This window comes from Malus domestica, chromosome 14, assembly GCF_042453785.1.
Source record: "Malus domestica chromosome 14, GDT2T_hap1".
In the NCBI taxonomy this organism is placed as follows: Eukaryota; Viridiplantae; Streptophyta; class Magnoliopsida; order Rosales; family Rosaceae; genus Malus; species Malus domestica.
The window spans coordinates 27,392,453-27,406,911 of NC_091674.1; the positions used below are offsets into that span (position 1 = coordinate 27,392,453).

General features: G+C 35.9%; 2 protein-coding genes across 3 annotated transcripts in view; both read right to left on the reverse strand.

Annotated features, from left to right (window-relative positions):
- LOC103455278 (protein EARLY FLOWERING 5) overlaps nucleotides 1–5,628 on the reverse strand; it is a 41,278-nt gene extending 35,650 nt beyond the window's left edge. Inside the window, exons 1-3 of the mRNA XM_070812313.1 lie at nucleotides 5,305–5,628; nucleotides 4,537–4,630; nucleotides 4,108–4,193 (exon numbers count right to left, since the gene is read on the reverse strand). Coding sequence (XP_070668414.1) covers nucleotides 4,108–4,193; nucleotides 4,537–4,630; nucleotides 5,305–5,385 — 261 coding nt within the window. The 5' untranslated portion in view covers nucleotides 5,386–5,628. The remainder of the gene's footprint in view (nucleotides 1–4,107; nucleotides 4,194–4,536; nucleotides 4,631–5,304) is intronic.
- Nucleotides 5,629–7,787: 2,159 nt separating this feature from the next.
- On the reverse strand, nucleotides 7,788–11,055 carry LOC108172743 (uncharacterized). 2 transcript variants are annotated; one of them, XM_070812324.1, is made up of 8 exons: nucleotides 10,708–11,055; nucleotides 10,530–10,586; nucleotides 10,346–10,384; nucleotides 10,031–10,091; nucleotides 9,853–9,899; nucleotides 8,765–8,895; nucleotides 8,654–8,725; nucleotides 7,788–8,294 (listed from the first exon to the last, which is right to left on the reverse strand). In XM_070812324.1, the coding sequence occupies exons 1-8, from the start codon at nucleotides 10,809–10,811 to the stop codon at nucleotides 8,131–8,133; spliced, it is 675 nt and encodes a 224-aa protein (XP_070668425.1). In that variant the 5' UTR covers nucleotides 10,812–11,055; the 3' UTR covers nucleotides 7,788–8,130. The 2 variants fall into 2 exon arrangements, with proteins under 2 accessions (XP_070668425.1, XP_070668424.1); XM_070812323.1 differs by having other exon boundaries at nucleotides 8,654–8,895.
- Nucleotides 11,056–14,459: the final 3,404 nt, after the last annotated feature.

Sequence of the window (14,459 nt, forward strand, 5' to 3'; positions counted from 1 at the left end):
ATCAAGGCCTCTAATTTTCGTGTCAAAACAAGGACCATTGAGCCTTGTTTTGTGCTTCTTTGATTGGTGAAAATCAAAGTAACATTTGAGCCTACTGAACTCACTCTTCAAAGTTGGGTGATTGATGAGCATAGAGACAAACCTATCATAACTAGGAAACAGATTAAGTTTTCAGGTATAAGAATAATATGCCAAATAATTTAATTGAATAACAAATCGATCGTTTGGAAGTGCTTTCAAATGAATAAAAGTGCTTTTAGATAAAATCTTTTCGGGTTCCAAAAACACTTGAAGTGCTTTTCCTGTATTGTTTCCAAAAAATTTCCACAAAAAGCGCTTTCGGTCATTTTAAAAGCACTTCCAAACAAGCCTAAACTTGTTTACTTACTTCCACGAGTAAGCTTGCCCACCATTTGTGAAGCAATTGAGAAATTGTGTCCTATCCACTATCGTCAGTGGGAATTTATCAGTGATAAATTCACCCAAATCTGACAAGTCTTGAAACCTTTGTGTATGGCCGTCATTCCCGCTCTTAATGTTAAAAATCATCACATCATCGCCTAAGATCACATAGCTGGATACTTTCTTTAATTCCCTATGAATCTGATCCTTGTTGTGCATATACTGTATCGTCATAAGTGTCTTCCTACACAAGTAAGCAACTTTAATAAGTTCCACGTACACGTATAGTCACACACACGCACACACAAAGAAACACATGAACACTTACTAACGAGCATTCTCCACCACAGGTCGGTGCAATTGTTTCTGTTTGTCCACTGATTGTAGGTGGAAAATGTTCGTTAGTAAGCGTTCATGTGTTTCTTTGTGCGTGCGTGCGTGTGACTATACGTGTACGTGGAACTTATTAAAGTTGCTTACTTGTGTAGAAAGACACTCAAGACAATATAATATATGCACAACAAGGATTAGATTCGTGGGGATTAAAGAAAGCATCCAGTTATGCGATCTTAGGCGATGATGTGATGATTTTTAACATTAAGGACAGGAATGACAGCCACACGCAAAGGTTTCAAGACTTGTCAGATTTTGACGAATTTATCATTGATAAATTCCCACTGACGATAGTGGATAGGACACAATTTCTCAATTGCTTCAAAAATGGTGGGCAGGCTTACTCGTGGGAGTAAGTAAACAAGTTTAGGCTTGTTTAGAAATGCTTTTAAAATGACCAAAAACGCTTTTTGTGGAAATGTTTTTGGAAACAATCTAGGAAATTGCTTTTGGAACCCAAAAACATTTTCTCTAAAAGCACTTTTATTCATTTGAAAACACTTCCAAATGATTGATTAGTTGTTCAATTAAATTATTTGGTATATTATTCTTATACCTGAAAACTTAATTTGTTTCCTAGTTATGACAGGTTTGTCTCTATACTCATCGATCACCCAACTTTGAAGAGTGAGTTCAACAAGCTCAAATGTTACTTTGATTTTCACCAATCAAAGAAGCACAAAACAAGGCTCAATGGTCCTTGTTTTGATACGAAAATTAAAGGCCCTGATTTTGAAGAATTCAGAAATTGGGACACCAACATAGTCATAAATGGTTATCTGGACAAGTCAAAAAAATTAACACAAAAAGAGAAACGAGAAATTAAATGGGAATAGTGTTTAGGATTTGATCCGAGTAATACAAAATGTTTATGTCCACTATGTCAAGGATGGAGAGCTCGACAAGATCAACGAGGAGATAAACATGTGTTTTCCCGGTTTACTGAGTCGTATACATGCAACCTTAAGGATCAAGAAAATGTAGGAAATACTCTGAACAAAGCATGCATCAGGATTTGTTTTTATGGTTTGTCCATTGTTCTAGTGATTTTATGCGTACACCTAGCTTCTAGCTTCTCATAGCAGGTGAATTTGTAAAGACTTAAAAATCTTGGGAGTTTCTTTGGATTCATGTATACTTGAAAGAGTTAAAGGTGTTGTTTAGTTTTAATGATTTGTCTATTTTTCCCTTTGTGTGAACCTAGCTTCAAGCGGGTGAATTTGTGAAGACTTATTAACTCTTGAGGGTATTGTTTGGATTCCATGCATACCTGAAAGAGTACCAGATGCTGTTTTAGTTTAATGGTTTGGCTATTTTTTCAGTGATTTTGTGTTCACCTAGCTTCTAGCTTCTCATAGCGAATGCAATATTCTACAGAATGAAACTAAAGGAATAGAAACCCTCACCTCGAAAGTTGATAAGCAGACTGATTGTAGGTGGAGAACATTCATTAATGAGCAGGTTTTGATGTGCCAAAGTCTGAAAGTATGATATGAGAAGCTAAGAGCTAGGTGAACACATAAAATCACTGGAACAATAAATAAACCATTAAAACAACACTTGGTTCAACATACGATGAAATTAAACTTCATAGCTCTAAGGAATATACTTCACCATAAAGTTGGTGTTCTTAGCTCTAAGGAATAATATACTTCAAAAGTGATACATGCATTTCATACAAAGTCCTCGACGTTCTTCATCCTTAAGATAGCACGTAGATGACTCAATAAACCTGGAAAAGACTCGTTTATCTCCTTGTTAATCCCGGTGAAGTTTCCATCTTGGGTGTGGTGCACATAAACGTTCGGTATAAGCTTGATTAAATCTTCAATGTCATCTCATCGATAAGTTTTCTTTTTGTTTGTTTCTCTATGTCGCTTTGCTTCGTCGAGATAACCATCTTCGACAATCTTGGTGTCCCAATCTTTTGAATCTATGAAAGTTAAGCTTTTAATAACCTTGTGAAAGTGGGAATCATTGGGCCTTGTTCTATGTCTTTTCGATTGGTGAATATCGGCAAAATATTCAAGCCTTTTGAAGTCACTCATCAGACTTGGATGATTTATGAGCACATTGATAAAATTCGCATAACTAGGAGGGAAAAAAACAATAAGTCTTTGGCATATAAGAATAATAGGCAAATAGTTTTACTTAATAATAAAGTTGTTTACTTACTACAATAAGCAAGCTGGTCCATCAATTTTGAAGCAAACAAGAAATAGTGTCTTGTCCACTATTGTCATAGGCAACGTTTCGGAGATATACTCGCCAAAGTCTGAAAGATCTTGGAATTTTTGGCTAATCTTTTGGCTCTTATCCACACTTTTAATGTTCAATATCTTCAAATCTTCAATAACAACCACGTAACTAAAAACTTTATTTAAGCATAACAAGAACCAAACACATGGAAGCTTAAATAAAGCTTCTAGTTACGTAGTTGTTGGTGAAGATTTAAAGATATTGAACATTAAAAGTGTGGTTGAGAGCCAAAAGATTAGCCAAAAATTCCAAGATCTTTCAGACTTTGGCGAGTATATCTCCGAAACGTTGCCTATGACAATAGTGGACAAGACACTATTTCTTGTTTGCTTCAAAATTGATGGACCAGCTTGCTTATTGTAGTAAGTAAACAACTTTATTATTAAGTAAAACTATTTGCCTATAATTCTTATATGCCAAAGACTTATTGTTTTTTTCCCTCCTAGTTATGCGAATTTTATCAATGTGCTCATAAATCATCCAAGTCTGATGAGTGACTTCAAAAGGCTTGAATATTTTGCCGATATTCACCAATCGAAAAGACATAGAACAAGGCCCAATGATTCCCACTTTCACAAGGTTATTAAAAGCTTAACTTTCATAGATTCAAAAGATTGGGACACCAAGATTGTCGAAGATGGTTATCTCGACGAAGCAAAGCGACATAGAGAAACAAACAAAAAAAAAAACTTATCGATGAGATGACATTGAAGATTTAATCAAGCTTATACCGAACGTTTATGTGCACCACACCCAAGATGGAAACTTCACCGGGATTAACAAGGAGATAAACGAGTCTTTTCCAGGTTTATTGAGTCATCTACGTGCTATCTTAAGGATGAAGAACGTCGAGGACTTTGTATGAAATGCATGTATCACTTTTGAAGTATATTATTCCTTAGAGCTAAGAACACCAACTTTATGGTGAAGTATATTCCTTAGAGCTATGAAGTTTAATTTCATCGTATGTTGAACCAAGTGTTGTTTTAATGGTTTATTTATTGTTCCAGTGATTTTATGTGTTCACCTAGCTCTTAGCTTCTCATATCATACTTTCTGCTTCTTTATAACAAGGTTAAGTGTATCCTCTAGTTGCCTCTTCTTGTGTTTTCTTGCTTTGTCAAGAGCGCCATTGGCCTCTGCGCCAATTAATGAAATACTTCAGTGTGTATGAACAAGAAAAGCAGCATGATCTGGCTGCAGATCACAAGCAAACTAGTGAAAATAAAAAATCTAGACAAATTGAAGCAACAAGTAATAAAGTACAAACTGAAATTTTCCGCCAAGAAAAAATTCATTCTTTTCTAAATGAATACTATTCCAACCATTCAAATTTCAAACAATCAACCTTCAATAAATTCGAGCATAAAAAGGATCCACTATTATACCATATAGATATATAACAGCTATAAATTATAACCATTCTTTCTATAAATAAAAAAGGGTCTATAACCTGAAGTCCATAAGCAAACGGTGACTTACTCATCAGTTCAAGCTTATCAATCTGCTCCTTCAGAGTCTCAGGATCCTTCTTCAAGATCCCCACCTTTCTCACCTTCTTTCGTTCTTTTTTATTCTTGTCAAGAACACCAGAAGAAACATACAAAGGGAGTTTTATTTCGGAATTGCATAATTCTAAGAAGAGGAGGCACAAGCATACGCTATCAAACGCACTTAACAGAAGGAAAAAAAAAACTAGCAAAGGTAATACTGATTAAGCATCACAGTCATGCATCCGCTCTCCAAATACGTCTGTGTGTGAACATATATATACCATTCTCGACCTTTCGGCTAAGATCAAAGTGTGTGAGGCTGTGCAAACTGCCTGATATAACTTTTCAATGGTGATACAAAATAATAGCATCGGCCTTTCATGAAGTTAATGCTCTCAAGTCCATTTACAATAAGCCAATGCCTGCTTCAGTATGCTTACATCTTTATTTCAAAAACAACAATGGTAAAATGGTAATGCAGATGCCAAATCCAATCCCAAATAAAATTACTTTAAAAAAAATTTACTAACTCTAAATTGTAGTAAAAATTTTGAAATTTCAATTGAAGTTTTACTTATTCTAATCTCATGAGAATTAGGGCAACACTGAAATTAGACACAATGGAGTACCAAATTGCAAAAATCGAACGAATACAAACGAAAACGAACAACCCAGTTGCGAATCGAGCACGGAATCAAGGAATTAACAGAAGAAAAAGAGCACAAAACGGCGTAGTTTTCAGAGAAGTAATCGTTACCCGTTTCAAATCCTTCTTCCGGAGCTCCTTCCGGTAAGCGTCCGTAGGGTTCATCACCTTCCCTCCCTTCGTCGTCTTCATATTGAATTCGCTTCAAAGCTTTTCTCTTTTTGCTGATTCCAATTCGGATTTCAGGAAATCTGCGGAAAACTCAAATTACAGAGAGAAGCGTGGATGATGAAGGGAAAATGTTTTGGGTATTTTTTGCTCAAAAGAGTGATGAATGAAACCCCGACGAGAGCCCAAACCCCCACCTTGTTTTCTGTTGATTTTCTCAGAGCAACTCCAGCGTTGCAAACCCGCATAGGCAACTCACTATTGAATCTGTGAACAGTAATTTTCTTTAATAAACAGTAATTATTTTTTTGATCTCCCCACTACACCGAATAGTCATGACAATAGATAATAAAATATTAGTATTTTTTCATTTTATAAAATAATAAAAAATAATTTTATTTCAAATTTCAAATATGATTTTTAATCGGTCTCATTATACAACGTAAATTACAATCAAAAGTATTTGTGAAAATATAAAATTGTGGTGTAAAGTGGAAGATAATGATAAGATATTTATAGAAAAATTAAATCTTTTTTATTTTGAAATTTTTTTCTGATTTTTTATTAATTGTTTGCATTTTTTTAATTTTTTATTAATTTTATAAAGTGGTTGACGTCAACCTTGCATCATGTGGCCTCAGGCTCTCGGGCCACCAATTCAAGCTAGGTCTCCCCCGAGCCCAATTGCACGCATAGGCTGGAGCAGATTGCTGGGGCTATTGGGTCATTTCTGTCGTCGGTCCATCAGGCTCCAACTCCCACTGGAGTTGCTTTTAAACCAAACTCAACCCTGGGCTAAATGCTATTTTTTAGGTTTTATTCACCCCCTAACCCCAACCCAACTCATGCTAAATGTGTGGGTTAAAAGCTAAAACCTAAACAAAAGCCAGATTTAGCTCAGGATTAGTGGGGTTGGCCCACCATATATGTGTTTTTTATTTAGTTTTATATTTATAAATTCATTGAATCCAACGGTTAAGATCTAATTTGATGAAATTCAAAAGAAAAAAAATATTTAAAGGTCTAAATTTAAATCTAACGGCTAAAGTAATAAATAAATGAAATTTTTTATGTGTTTCATATTTTTTTCAGTGTGTTTAACGAGCTTCATGGTGTTAGATTTTTCAATATTTGTTAGAATCTAAATATTTTTAGATTAAAATGTTTATAAAATTAAATTAGGATAGTCTACATAATTTTTTTTCTTTTAAAAAAGTTACTTTAAAAAGAAATTTAGCCTAAATTTATTTTTTAATAATCTTGGCTAAAATTTTAGGCCAGAAGAGTTGGAGAAGAAAAGTTGTTTCTAGGCTAAAATCTAAATTTTATGGGTTAAAAATTTTAGGTTTTAGCCTAAGAGTTGGAGATTGTCTTAAGAATGCAGCTTTATTTTTTTGTTTATTATTTTGTAAAACTAAATTAGAGTTAATTACAAATTTGGTCTAGATATTTAGTGGTTTTTCCACTTTGGTCCATATTTTTTTGGTTTCAAGTTCGTCCCTGGATTTTAAAAAATGTGTCAAAAATGCATTTCACAGTGGTTTAATTCATCTCATTTCTACTCTCTTATTGGTTTTTATTCTCTGAATCTCTCTCTCAAAAATGGAAATAAATATGTTAAATTAAAAAATTAGAATCATTCTCATAGAACTTGAATTGCAACATGTTGTAGGAGTTTGATTATTATAAACTGAAATTCAAAATCAATTTTCATGCTCACTATAAATGGCTTAAGGACAATGGTGATGTCAGTGACGAAAATTGACAATTTAATTCAATTATTTTGTATATTTGAACTGACCATGGTGTACAATATTAGCCGACACGAAATCATCATTTTTTTTTATCATTTTTGAACAAATCATATCTTTTTATTAAGCATATGTATCAATATAAGTTTACGCACTTCTTTTCGCCTATGCACTCCTTTCTTAAATTATGTCTCTTAATTATTCTTTAGTTATTGAATATAATAACAACTAATAAATAGAGTTTTAATAAAAAGGGTTTGAATCAATTTTTTTTTCTTTTGAACAAGCGATATTATCTACACTAAAAGGGTAGATGGGTTGGCTAAGTCTCACAATGACCTAGCAAATTAGCAATAATGTGATTCAAATTCACTTTTTACAAAAATCGAATCTAAAACTTCTCACTTACAAGTTAAAGAAGAATATCATTTGACTATAGTACTAAGTGGTAAATCAAATTTTTCTTTATTAAGAATATTTTAAAACTTCTGTTTACTGAAAAAAATGACTTGAGATTTAATAAAAATGACAAAAGTATCATACAACATGCCAAAAATATTAAAACACAACATCAAACTCTTTCTTATAGCTCGTGCCCCTAACGGAGGTTAGCCCAAGTCCGTTAACACATCTTCACTTAATTTACGAAATTGCCATCGAGATCCAAAAGACAAATAAAACCAAAACTAATTTAATTTTCATTCCCTGCTGTTCTTAACTTACATCAAATCCAAATTTCCTTTTAAAACAACGTATGAAAATCAGCTCACGACAATGAAAATCGACACTAAAGCAATAGGGGTTACGAACATCGTCGTGTCGACGTTCTTAATCACGTTCTCCATCTATTGCTTGTGGTCCAAGGCAAAGCAATAAACATCGACACGATGATGTTCGCAACCCAACAGATTAAGAACGTGCAAGAGACAGAGTTGCACGACGAAAATGTTAGCGCGACCCATCGAAAACCCAGAAAAGCACAACATTGTATTAGAGGTCTTCCGAATCACTTGGATGCTTATGCTGAGAGCCAGCCTATTACTCTTCTTGGCAGCAGACTTGTAAACCTTGAGACGAGCCCGTCCATCACACTTCTCGACACCAGACCTGGCAAGTTTGCGGCTCCCATGTACAAACCTGACAAAAAAGACAGAAGCGCGATGCTTGCTCCAGTTCTACCAGCTGCAATATAAGAACAACAAAGTAAAATTTTGCAAGCAAAACATGTAGATTGTTTTCTGTACATGACTTTAACTTGCACAATGTTAACATATAACCCCTCGAGATGCAGCAAACAGAAACGGAAAGTTTGTATATTTTTTTTTTTTTTTTTTTTTTTTTTGAATCTAGTGTCTCCAGGTTTTTGACCCGACTACTCACTAGGCCACCCGCCTGACCCCACAACATTTGGTAGGCAAGAAACTCTAGCAATTGCTAGGTGGGTACCTTGAGAGGTGTCGAACCCCAGACCTCTTGGTAACAAACCAAGGGCCTGACCATTAGACTAAACACTCTTAGGTAAAAAGTTTGTATATACATACCCAGTTTCTTCTTTTTATTCCTTTTCCTTCTCTTCTTGGCTGCACCCTGTGAAACTTCCGCCCTTTTCTTATCCAGCTTGTCAGTCCCTTCTTTGGGTGCAAAATCCTTGGCCAACTCATCAGTCTCATCTTCTTTATGTATAACATCTTCCGTCGACTTGTCAGTCTCTTCTTCTTTGGATCCAAAATTCTTAGCCAACTTGTTAGTTTCTCCGGCATTGGCTTCCAAAACCTCAGGCTTACTGAGACATGATAAAATTACAAATCATTATAACACAATCAACAAGGTCTATACTGCACTCTACGCAAACAAAAACGACAACGTCTATACTTTTGACACAATTTTTTTTTTTAAATTTGCGCAGAACTCACGTTCTCTGGCCTCTGAAAGGCATTTCAAGCAAACTAACTGCTTATCGATCAAAGTAGGGCATGCATAAACTTGAAGAAATAACTACATTTCTGGTTCCTAATCTTTCCAAGTGCTTTTTCTGGATAAGCTGCTGAGTTCTCCATATTCTCAAGTTACAATTACTAATCCTACCATCCTCAAGCTTCCACAAAAAGTTAAACACATCAAGAGTCTATGTAACATCCCACATCGCTCAGGGGAGTGATCCTTAAATGTATATTCTCATCCCTACCTAGCACAAGGTCTTTTGGGAGCTCACTGGCTTCGGGTTCCGTAGGAACTCAGAAGTTAAGCGAGAAGGAGGCCAGAGCACTCCCAGTGAGTTCCCAGAAACAAAACCGTGAGGGCGTGGTCAGGGCCCAAAGCGGATAATATCGTGCTACGGTGGTGGAACGGGCCCAGGATGTGGTGGATCCGGGCCGGGATGTGACAGTCTAAGACAAGTTATGTCAATCCTATCAACCATTTAAGCGACACCGTCATCCTTTTTTTTCTTTTTAGTTCAGCATAACTAACACCAGGGGCTCCGCAAATGTAACATGTCAGATTAATTTCAAAATATTCTATAATTCCGTTAAGAGAGTACATTTGCATACGTTGGCATGGTTAACTGTTAACTTGACACCAGGCCTACATAAGCTGCAAAACAATTCTTAATAATGCGATGCACATCCAAGTAAAACAAAATTGGATGGATTATATGTTCTGCAAGATAAACATGGAGTGTGTATTCAGGGGAAAAATGGAAAGTCCATAGAGAGAGAGAGAGAGAGAGAGAGAGTCTGACCTATTGGAATTCTTTTCCTTCATTTTGCTTCTCTCTCTGGCTAACCACTGTCAAACCCAAAATTATTATCAGAAAACTAGAACACAGACAAATAAAATCCATAGGCATACACAACTGATTCTTTAACTCAACAAGCAATATTAAACAAACAGATTCCAAACAGATGCATGTGTTTCACCTGCTGTACCAGCTTTAGCTGCACTTTCTTGTCTCCACTGAGTTCAAATTCATCAAATTGTCTGAGACATGAACGGATCAGAAATCACAAACAGTTTGATAAATAAAAAAGTAATGGGAGTGTGCCATGCTGAAATTGAAATACGCGTGAATGAATTCACATTGTGAAGTATAAACAAGTTATGTTAATCCTATTAACTATTCAAGTGACATTGTCATTACCAAATTTGACAGCAGGCCTTATATAAGCTGCCAAAACAATTGATAATATTGCAATGCACATCCGAGTTAAACAAAAACGGAGAGAGAGTCTGACCTGATGAACTTATTATTTTCCTTCGTTTTGCCTCTCCGTCTGGCTGCCCACCATCAAACCCAATATTGTTATCATAAAACTAGAACACAAACAAAAATAAAATCCGTGGCATACACAACTGATTCTTATGACTCAACACAGAAGATTAAATAAAAAAGATTCCATATAGATGCTTGTGTTTCACCTGTACCATCGCTGCCTGAAATTTGTTGTCTTCTTCGGGTTCAAGATCCTTAAATTGTCTAAGACATGAAAGAATCAGAAATCATATACAGTTTGATAACAAAACATGTAATGTGATGTGACGTCATGAAACTGAAATTATAGGGAGATTTGAAACATAAAAGTCTTGAAGGAACTCATGGTGTGAAGCAGTAACCAAGTTCGAATCCACCAGAAATCTGAATATCAATGTCACGACCAACAGAACATAAAGTCTTGATACACCTTTCCCCTGAACCGTCATTGACAATTTCTAATGTTGTGATCCACAGAGGTTGAAATCCCCTGCCCCTGCTGCAAAAGAAAGTTTGCAGGAGACAAAATCTTAATTCCCCCAAATGAACCAAAGACTCTGTTACAGTGTTGTCCAACTCAAGGAAACTTGTGAACTCCGGAAACTTGAATAGATTCTTTACGGTAAAGAGAATGCGACCACTAGGATCTGAATCCATCCCAAGAGAGAATGATATGATAACCCCGCTCACTGTAGATGCGGCGTAGATAACATCGTTTACGACGACAGCCCTCCCCACAAAAGAAGGATAAGGCTTAGTACCAGTCATATCATCATCAACTGTAGGTACGTAAACTGGGTGCCATGTTTCACTGGCAATGTGAAAAAAGCACGAACTCAGATGGTCCAAAGTCATACAATGAAATTAGAATACAACCGTAACAAACAGTCGAGCCCATAACCTCCACATAGGAAGGTCCCGTTTTCTGACCATATTTTGGAAAAGGATTGAGAGGCTCCCAAATGTCCTTGGGATTATAACACTCAAACGATGGATTTGTTATAAGGGGGAAGGATGCTGGATCAGTAAGATGGTAAAGCTTGGAGGGGCTGCCGTACCTCACACCGTCCAATATAATATAATCGGGGACTGGGACTGGGAACTCAGATGATTTTTTTGGATCGAAGAACCAGTGAACAGGTTCAAGTGGCCTACATGTTTCTCCTCCCAAAACTTCTCCTGCTTGGTTGATTTTCAACTCATATAAGGCTGCTCTGAACGGGCGAGGAATAAAGTTCATCAGCATTAACACAGATGTTGTAGGGCTCTCCTCCTCCATGGGCAGGCTGATCACAACAATATTACAGTCCAAGTTCAGATAAAATTTTCAAATTTAACAAAATAAAATGCCTCTACTTTTAATCAGTGGTTCCAAATTCAAACAGATTACTCTTCTAAAATGGTGGCACTAGACATAATAGCTGACATCAAACACTGTATCGAAATTTATGAATAAAAATTCAATTAGATAAAACAAAAATTAAAAAATAATGTATAAATCAAGCGACTGACCTTGTTGCTGTCTGGGAAGTCATCTGAAAGAGAGTGGAAGAAAATCCGATCAGAAGTTCAACTGTGTTAGAAAGAAATCGGATGAATCAGAGACGGGAGAGTGATTGTATCCAATTCCAACATTGCCCAGCCAACACCGCCTCGTCCTTGTAGGGTGCTCCATACCTACCCTCTTCTTATTTAGCTCGTCAAATTCGATGGATTGGGTCCATGAAATTTCTTTGTTCCTAATTCATGTTTGTCTACTTGTTGCACCTTATTTCACTTGTTACTATACTCTCTCTCCTTTGTGTGAAAAATCTCAAATCAAATACGGAACTCCCTCCTACTTGTGAACGTGCTCGTTGATCTTTCTTCTTTTTAAACTGCAGTTAATGGCATTCAGTTCATCACACAAGTTAATGTAGCAAGACTGGACAAAGCTCGGTTTCAATTTTCGAGGTGAGGGTTTCTATTCCTTTAGTTATATTCTGTAGAATATTGCATCCACTATGAGGAACTAGAAGCTAGGTGAACACAAAATCATTGAAAAAATAACCAAACCATTAAAACTAAAACATCACATGATACTCTTTCAGGGTATGTATGGAATCCAAACAATACCCTCAAGAGTTAATAAGTCTTCACAAATTCACCCGCTATGAGATGTTAGAAGCTAGGTTCACACAAATTCACGAGAAAAATAGACAAATCATTAAAACCAAAGAAACTCCCAAGATTTTAAGTCTTTACAAATTCCCCTGCTATGAGAAGCTAGGTGTACACATAAAATCGCTAGAACAGACAAACCATAAAAACAACACCTAATGCATGCTTTGTTCAGAGTATTTCCTCTACCTTCTTGATCCTTAAGGTTGCATGTATACGACTCAGTAAACCGGGAAAGCACGTGTTTATCTTCTCATTGATCTTGTCGAGCTCTTCATCCTTGACGTAATGGACATAAACATTTCGTATTACTCGGATCAAATCCTCAACGCTATTCCCATTTAATTTTTCTCATTTCTCTTTTTGTGTAAATTTTTTTGACTTATCCAGATAACCATCTATGACTATCTTGGTGTCCCAATTTCTGAATTCTTCAAAATCAAGGCCTCTAATTTTCGTATCAAAACAAGGACCATTGAGCCTTGTTTTGTGCTTCTTTGATTGGTGAAAATCAAAGTAACATTTGAGCCTACTGAACTCACTCTTCAAAGTTGGGTGATCGATGAGCATAGAGACAAACCTATCATAACTAGGAAACAGATTAAGTTTTCAGGTATAAGATTAAGTTTTCAAATGAATAAAAGTGCTTTTATAGAAAATCTTTTCGGGTTCCAAAAACACTTGAAGTGCTTTTCCTGTATTGTTTCCAAAAAATTTCCACAAAAAACGTTTTTGGTCATTTTAAAAGCACTTCCAAACAAGCCTAAACTTGTTTACTTACTTCCACAAGTAAGTTTGCCCACCATTTGTGAAGCAATTGAGAAGTTGTGTCCTATCCACTATCGTCAGTGGGAATTTATCAGTGATAAATTCACCCAAATCTGACAAGTCTTGAAACCTTTGCGTATGGCCGTCATTCCCACTCTTAATGTTAAAAATCATCACATCATCGCCTAAGATCACATAGTTGGATACTTTCTTTAATTCCCTATGAATCTGATCCTTGTTGTGCATATACTGTATCGTCATAAGTGTCTTCCTACACAAGTAAGCAACTTTAATAAGTTCCACGTACACGTATAGTCACACACACGCACACACAAAGAAACACATGAACACTTACTAACGAGCATTCTCCACCACAGGTCGGTGCAATTGTTTCTGTTTGTCCACTGATTGTAGGTGGAAAATGTTCGTTAGTAAGCGTTCATGTGTTTCTTTGTGCGTGCGTGCGTGTGACTATACGTGTACGTGGAACTTATTAAAGTTGCTTACTTGTGTAGAAAGACACTCAAGACAATATAATACATGCACAACAAGGATTAGATTCGTGGGGATTAAAGAAAGCATCCAGTTATGCGATCTTAGGCGATGATGTGATGATTTTTAACATTAAGGACAGGAATGACAGCCACACGCAAAGGTTTCAAGACTTGTCAGATTTTGACGAATTTATCATTGATAAATTCCCACTGACGATAGTGGATAGGACATAATTTCTCAATTGCTTCAAAAATGGTGGGCAGGCTTACTCGTGGGAGTAAGTAAACAAGTTTAGGCTTGTTTAGAAATGCTTTTAAAATGACCAAAAACGCTTTTTGTGGAAATGTTTTTGGAAACAATCTAGGAAAGTGCTTTTGGAACCCAAAAACATTTTCTCTAAAAGCACTTTTATTCATTTGAAAGCACTTCCAAATGATTGATTAGTTGTTCAATTAAATTATTTGGTATATTATTCTTATACCTGAAAATTTAATTTGTTTCCTAGTTATGACAGGTTTGTCTCTATACTCATCGATCACCCAACTTTGAAGAGTGAGTTCAACAAGCTCAAATGTTACTTTGATTTTCACCAATCAAAGAAGCACAAAACAAGGCTCAATGGTCCTTGTTTTGATACGAAAATTAAAGGCCCTGATTTTGAAGAATTCAGAAAT